The 6,132-nt window shown below is 38.8% G+C and overlaps 1 protein-coding gene across 3 annotated transcripts in view; it reads right to left on the bottom strand.

The window, feature by feature from the left end:
- Window positions 1-6,132, bottom strand: part of PDE8A (phosphodiesterase 8A) — a 262,392-nt gene that overhangs the window by 53,889 nt on the left and 202,371 nt on the right. For 2 of the 3 annotated variants that reach the window (XM_027852080.1, XM_027852082.1), the window contains exons 12-14: window positions 6,045-6,122; window positions 2,666-2,736; window positions 1,512-1,676 (exon numbers count right to left, since the gene is read on the bottom strand). In XM_027852080.1, coding sequence (XP_027707881.1) covers window positions 1,512-1,676; window positions 2,666-2,736; window positions 6,045-6,122 — 314 coding nt within the window. The remainder of the gene's footprint in view (window positions 1-1,511; window positions 1,677-2,665; window positions 2,737-6,044; window positions 6,123-6,132) is intronic. The other variant, XM_027852081.1, reaches the window with a different exon arrangement.

Raw genomic sequence — 6,132 nt, 5'->3', positions numbered from 1 at the left:
TGTGTGTGTGTGTGTGTGTGTGTGTGTGTGTGTGTGTGTGTGTGTGTAGTTGATCCATTTCAGTTGCTGAAAAACTACCAGACCAACCTTTTCTTGATTGAGTTATTTTACTCATCTTAATTATGATTAAATGAGACTATCTATAGGGCAGTCCTGTCTAATGCCCAGTGGCTGCACGGTAACCAGAAGAGTAGTAGTGTGGCATAGTAGGTATAATGTTGGACATAGAAGACCTGTGTTTGAATCCTACCAACCTTTAAAGAGCTTTATAAGCTTCATCTATTATTAGCAACTGAGAGACTTTATGCCAATTAGCCCAATGCTTGAATGGTCCTTTATTTTGTATGATTTGAATGGTGTCAGGAATCTCTGCAACCCAAAAAGTCTCTTCTGTTTATCTTCAATAGTGTCAGAAATTCTACTATTATAGATTTTTTTCTTTTTAGTTAGATTATTTTCTCTGGAAGTATCTTTGCTTAAAATGCAGATTTTCCTAGGTAATGGTACCATATTGAGGGATTTTAAGTCATTCACATCTTTGTATGTATAATTTATTATATATTTTCTTTCCTGATAGCTAGGTGAAATCAGGACCATGAAGGAATGGGGGGACAGCCAGTAAAAAAGGCATAGGGTTGGGTTATGGAGTGCTGTGTAGAGTAAGAAGACCAGTGTTCTTGGATTAGAGAGTACATGAAAGGGGGATAAAGAGTAAAAAGGCTAGAAAATTAGAAGGTGACAGGTCATAAAGGACTTTAAAAGGCAAACAAAATTTTATATTTGATCCTGGAGATAACAAGGAGCCAGTGGAATTTACTGAATAGGGGAGTGACATGTCAGACTTGCTTTAAGAAAATCACTTTGACAGATGACTGAAGGATGGGCTAGAGTGAAGAGAGCTGTGAGGCAAAGGGACCAACTAGCAGGTAATTACAACAGTCCAGGTGAGAAGTGTTGAGGGCCTGTACTGAGGTGGCCACCATTTGAGTACAGAGAAAAGGTTGTTATATGAGAGGGGTAAAAATGACAAGACTTGGCAACAGATTGGCAAGAGGTTCTTGGATACACCTCCAATGTGCCCTTATCATGTATTCCAGTTATCTGTGTTTGTGTATGTCTATTCCTTGCTTAGACTGAAAGCTCCATGAGGGCAGAGATTGTGTCTTATTCTAAACTTGATTATCTCTCCCAGCTCCCAGTACACTGTTTTGCATACAGGGGCTTTAATAAATGGCTGTTGAATTGAGTTGAGAGGGTGTCAAAAACAAATTATTCCTTCTTTTAGGGCTAGCCTTAGTTCTATTGATCAGGTTCTGATGGTACTTGGCAACTCAAGGTCCTGGTGCTGAACACGTTTCCTTGACATATTCACTGGAAATTAAGTCTTCACAAATTCATTGGGTCTTTGGGTATTCAGATAAACGGCCTGGGCAGTTCTAATTTCTGAAAGTGTAAAATGCAGCAAAAATGTAAAAGTGAACCCCCTCCCCACTATTATCTTTGTTACTTACAGACATGAGACCACCAACAAGATCGCTGGCATGGGGATCATCATCCTTAGTCCCAAGTTGTGGAGAATATAACTCAGTGGTTCTTAGGATCTCCAGCACACGGTCTAAAGCTTCTGCCACAGGCATCGGACTGCTTTCTTGTGCAGCATTAATGATATTTATCACCTACATTAAAACAGTGCATTGTTTGTAGACTGAATAAATCACAGAATTTCAAAGTTGGAAGGGAACTCAGTGGCCAATTTCTTCAACTCATATGTGAAAAAGAATTCTCACTACAACATATTCATCCAATAGATGGTCATCCACACTTGGCTTAAAGATCTCCTGTGGAGGAAGCCCACTATTTTCGTAGCCTGCCCATTCTAATTTTGGATAGCTGTAATTGTTAGGAAAATTTTCCCTCAAATCAAGCCTAAATTTGCCTCCTTGAAATTTCCAGCCATTGCCCCTACTTCTGTTCTTTGGGAACTAAAAGAACTAGACTAATTCCATCCACATGATAGCCTTTTAATTACTTGAAGACAGTTATCATGTTTTGCCCCTCCCCCCACTTCCCAGTCTTCTCTTTTCTAAGCTAAGCTTCCCTAGGTCTTTATATAGCGTAGATTTAGGAACCTTTACTATTCTGATTGCCCTCCAACTTATGAATGTCCTCTCTAAAAGATGGTGCTCAGAGTTGAACACAATCCTCCAGATGTGGACTGACCAGGGTGGAAGCTATGTCTATCTAAATGCAGCCCAAGATCTCATTAGCCATTTTGGCTGCTTTATAACCCTATTTCATGTTAAACTTGGAGTCCATGAAAATTCTAGATATTTTTCATTTAAACTGTCTTCTAGCTACGTGGCATTGATTTCTTGAACCAAAGTTTCAGACTTTACATTTATGCCCAATCAGTTTCATTTTATTAGATTCAGCTCAATTTTCTAGTGAAACTACAGGAAACCTAAGTGAGGTCAATTTCTATAGGGTCAGGCTAATGATAGCACTCATTGCTGACTTACATAAGACTCCCCCCATCCCTATGAGATACAATTCCTTGTACAGTGAACTAATTTAGAATAAAAAAAAACACCAACAATAAGAACAGTCAATGAAAATTCTGGTTCATGCAGTTCAGGTCAATGGAGAAAGGAAGTAAAGCATCTACCTTGGTAATGGGTGCTTCGATAGTCATTGAATGTATCCTTGCCATGGAAGAGTGCCGTCTCTGTGAACTTCCTGTGATTAAAATAAAATGAGGATTACTGACAATGTCAACATTGTGCTACATAGTCTGTGTCTCATATCAAGTCATCTCAGTCTTAGAATTATGGAGTTGGAAAGAAACCCAGACATTAACTAAGGGATATTAGAAATGATCAGCCATTTCTTTTTATAGATAGAGAAACGGGGGCCAGCAAAAGTGATTTGTCCAAGGTCACAAAATCAATATTCTTTTGACTCTACCATACTACCTTTCCAAGGGAACCTGATTCCTTGTTTCCCAGGGATGTGCCTAAATCTCTTCTGGCATAGAAAGTCACACTGAAGATCTGTCCCAGCAATTTGGCACTGACTCAAAAGTATTAACAGAGAAATGGCTAAAGGAAAACTTTTCATTGCCCTAAGTAATGGTACCCATCTCTAAGACATAAACCATTTCCCTATGACCTCAATGACAAAATCAGGTTCATTTACTGCTCTATTAAATCTCCTTGCTCTGCTCTAACAGTCCCAATCAACCTCTTCGGTATGACAGGTTCTGTTTCTTTTGTTCTATTAGCAAGAATCACACCTTCCCATTCACTGACACTGCTGAGAAGGAAAGCAAAAAACGCCTGCTGGAGAGCTGGATATCCTCTAGGTATCTCAATTTCAACATGTCCAGAACAGACATGATGTTATATCCCATCCATACCCCTTGCCAATGAGTACCTCCTCCAAATTTCCCTTATAGATAGAAAATGAGGGCACCTCCTTCTTTCTATCACCCAGGTACATAAACCTTGAAGTCATCCTTTAGTCTTCCCTTTCTCTCACTTCCCATATCCAAATAATTGTCAAGCCCTGTCAATTCTCCATCTACAACATCTCTTGCCACTTATCCCCTTCTCCACTTAGATGACCACCACCCTAACTTAGGCCTTCATTACATCCTGCCTGGACTATTGCAAAGGCCTCCAGATTGCTTTTCCTGATTCTCATCTCTCCCTTCTCTGATCCATCTTTCACTCAAGTGCGAGAATAATCTTTCTAAAACATCTAGCCACGTCATCTCCTAATTCAAGAATATTTCATGGTTCCCCATGGCCTCTAAGATAAAACACAAAGGCGTCACTTTGACATTTAAAGCTATTAACTGGCTGACTTCAGCCTACCCTTCTAGCTTTATTTTCTTTTGAACAGTCTATAAGTCAGCCAAATTGGCATATTTGCTGTTCCTCAAACTTAGCATTTCATCTCCCATCTCAATTTCTTGTTATAGGTTGTCCTCCCTGACTGAAGAAATGCATTAACTCCTCCACCCTGCTTAGAATTCATAGTTTCCTTCAGAGCTCCACTCCAGTACTAGCTTCTACATGAAGTCTTTCCTTACCCTAACTGTTAATGCTGTCTCCCTCCTTAAATTATCTCTTACTTGTTTATATACATGTCTTTTACCTGCAATAGAATTTAAATTCTTTGCAGTTAGGCCTACTTTTCACTTTCTATTTGTCTCCTTAGCTTCTGGCCTGGTACCTTGCAGGTAAGGAAGCACTTAATAAATGTTGAACTGCTAGATTATTTAGTCCATATGCCCCTCACATGCCTTATTTCACATGAAGAAACTGAGGCCTGTTGAGGTTAAGTGGAGTTAGAAAGACAGTAAATAGTAGAGCCCAAATTTAGACCCATATTCTCTGATTTTAAATCTTATGCTTGCAACCTAAGCTGAAATATTAGAGTTACTTCCTCTTTTTCCCCACCACAACTCTAGGTATTCAGAATTGTCTCCTAATTCTAGAGCAAAACTAAAAACACCCTAAGATTGAATGCTATACAGGCCTTTTATTCCCTCTATGTAACAAGAATAAACAATATAATCTACTGTTAACTGAACAATACATGATTTCCTGGCTCAATTTTTCAAAGCATGACGTCCCATCATTTTGGATAACTAAGACTAAACATTATATAAGACAGTAAAAGCTTTCAGAATCTGAGATGTGAAGACCTTATAATTTTTTGTCATTGTTATTATTAAGATATGGCTCCTTATTTGGGATAGAAATAAGGGGGAAAATCCTTATTCATGTTACACATACAGTTGGTACACTGTTAAATGAAGGCACCAACAATCTCCTGAAGCACAGATTGCTTGGCCTGGAAAGGACTTCATAAAAAACCCTCTCATTCGACAGAAAAGGAACCTCCAGCCAAAAGTGAGGAAGCAACTTGTCCAAAGTCACACAACCAGTAAATGGCAAATAGGGGACCAGAATGTAAGTAGTCTGATTCTGCTTTTGGTCATGTATTCATTTCTCCTGGCTACTCTGGGTGTCTATGATCCACCTGCCCAAATGAAGGCTGTGGACACATTTTTTTTCTTTGAGGCAGCACCTAGTATAATGTTCTTTAGCTTATGGCCTTTCCCCTTTAGCTGCCAGGGAGCCAAAACGTTTCAAGACAACCATATGCATGTACTTCATAGCTCTGCCTTTGCTTCCATACCAACTAGGATGATTTTGATCACATGTACAGTAAAAATGACCAAAAAAAAAATGGCAACAGGCCATTCCAAGCCATCTAGTTGACAACTTCTGTGTTGTAGTTATTGGGTTGTACTTGGAGTAGGGTTATTCCACTGTATATTTTCCAGTGTTCTGTCCAGCCTAGGCCTTAAATGATATCTTGCTAATGCTAAGTCCTTCTTAACAAAAATAACTGCTGATTCAAACTGAGATCAATGAGTATTGCCAAAAAACTTACTTAAACAATTCTCTGGGGTAGGGGAGAGGAACTAGACTTGTGATTTCATTGGTGTTGGGAACTCTCCACAATGAAACTTGACCAATAAAGATCAAGAACAGCTTTGCTACTCACAGTATTGGAGTTGCTGAGACAACGAGAAGTTAAGGGATTTGCCTGGGATTACACAGTATGTCAAAGTCAGGACTTGAACCCAGATCTTTCTAAAGCTTCTTCTGTATCCACTACCTACACTGCCACTGATATAATTAAACCAGGTCAATTTAAATCAAGAGTTCTTTGATAATAATTTCATCTTAATTTGTCTTAAATGGTACAAAATGATATGAATCAATACATAAATGGGGAAGGAGGTGGAGAAGATATAAGAATGCCATGCATTTTACTATAAGAAATACACAGAGAAGTTTGGAAAAGGCAAATTCCTAAACGTCTTTGAAAGAGATCTTTTTGAAAGTGCAATCTAGAATAAAAGAAAATAACTCCGGCTTTTGAAATATGCACAAATGAAAGTGGGCAGGCCAAGATTCTGTAATATTGAAATGACAGTTATCCCTGTTGTCCTATTTGTCACATACCATCACTTCCTCGGGAGGTGGTTGATCTGACATCTAATGAACCTTTCCTCCTATCTTTGTGTCTGCAACACTGATTATCTGTGGAAAC

Source organism: Vombatus ursinus, unplaced genomic scaffold (assembly GCF_900497805.2).
Source record: "Vombatus ursinus unplaced genomic scaffold, bare-nosed wombat genome assembly UNPS02009205.1, whole genome shotgun sequence".
In the NCBI taxonomy this organism is placed as follows: domain Eukaryota; kingdom Metazoa; phylum Chordata; class Mammalia; order Diprotodontia; family Vombatidae; genus Vombatus; species Vombatus ursinus.
Note: the sequence above shows the minus strand (reverse complement) of the source record. Positions and strands in the feature narration are given on the sequence as shown.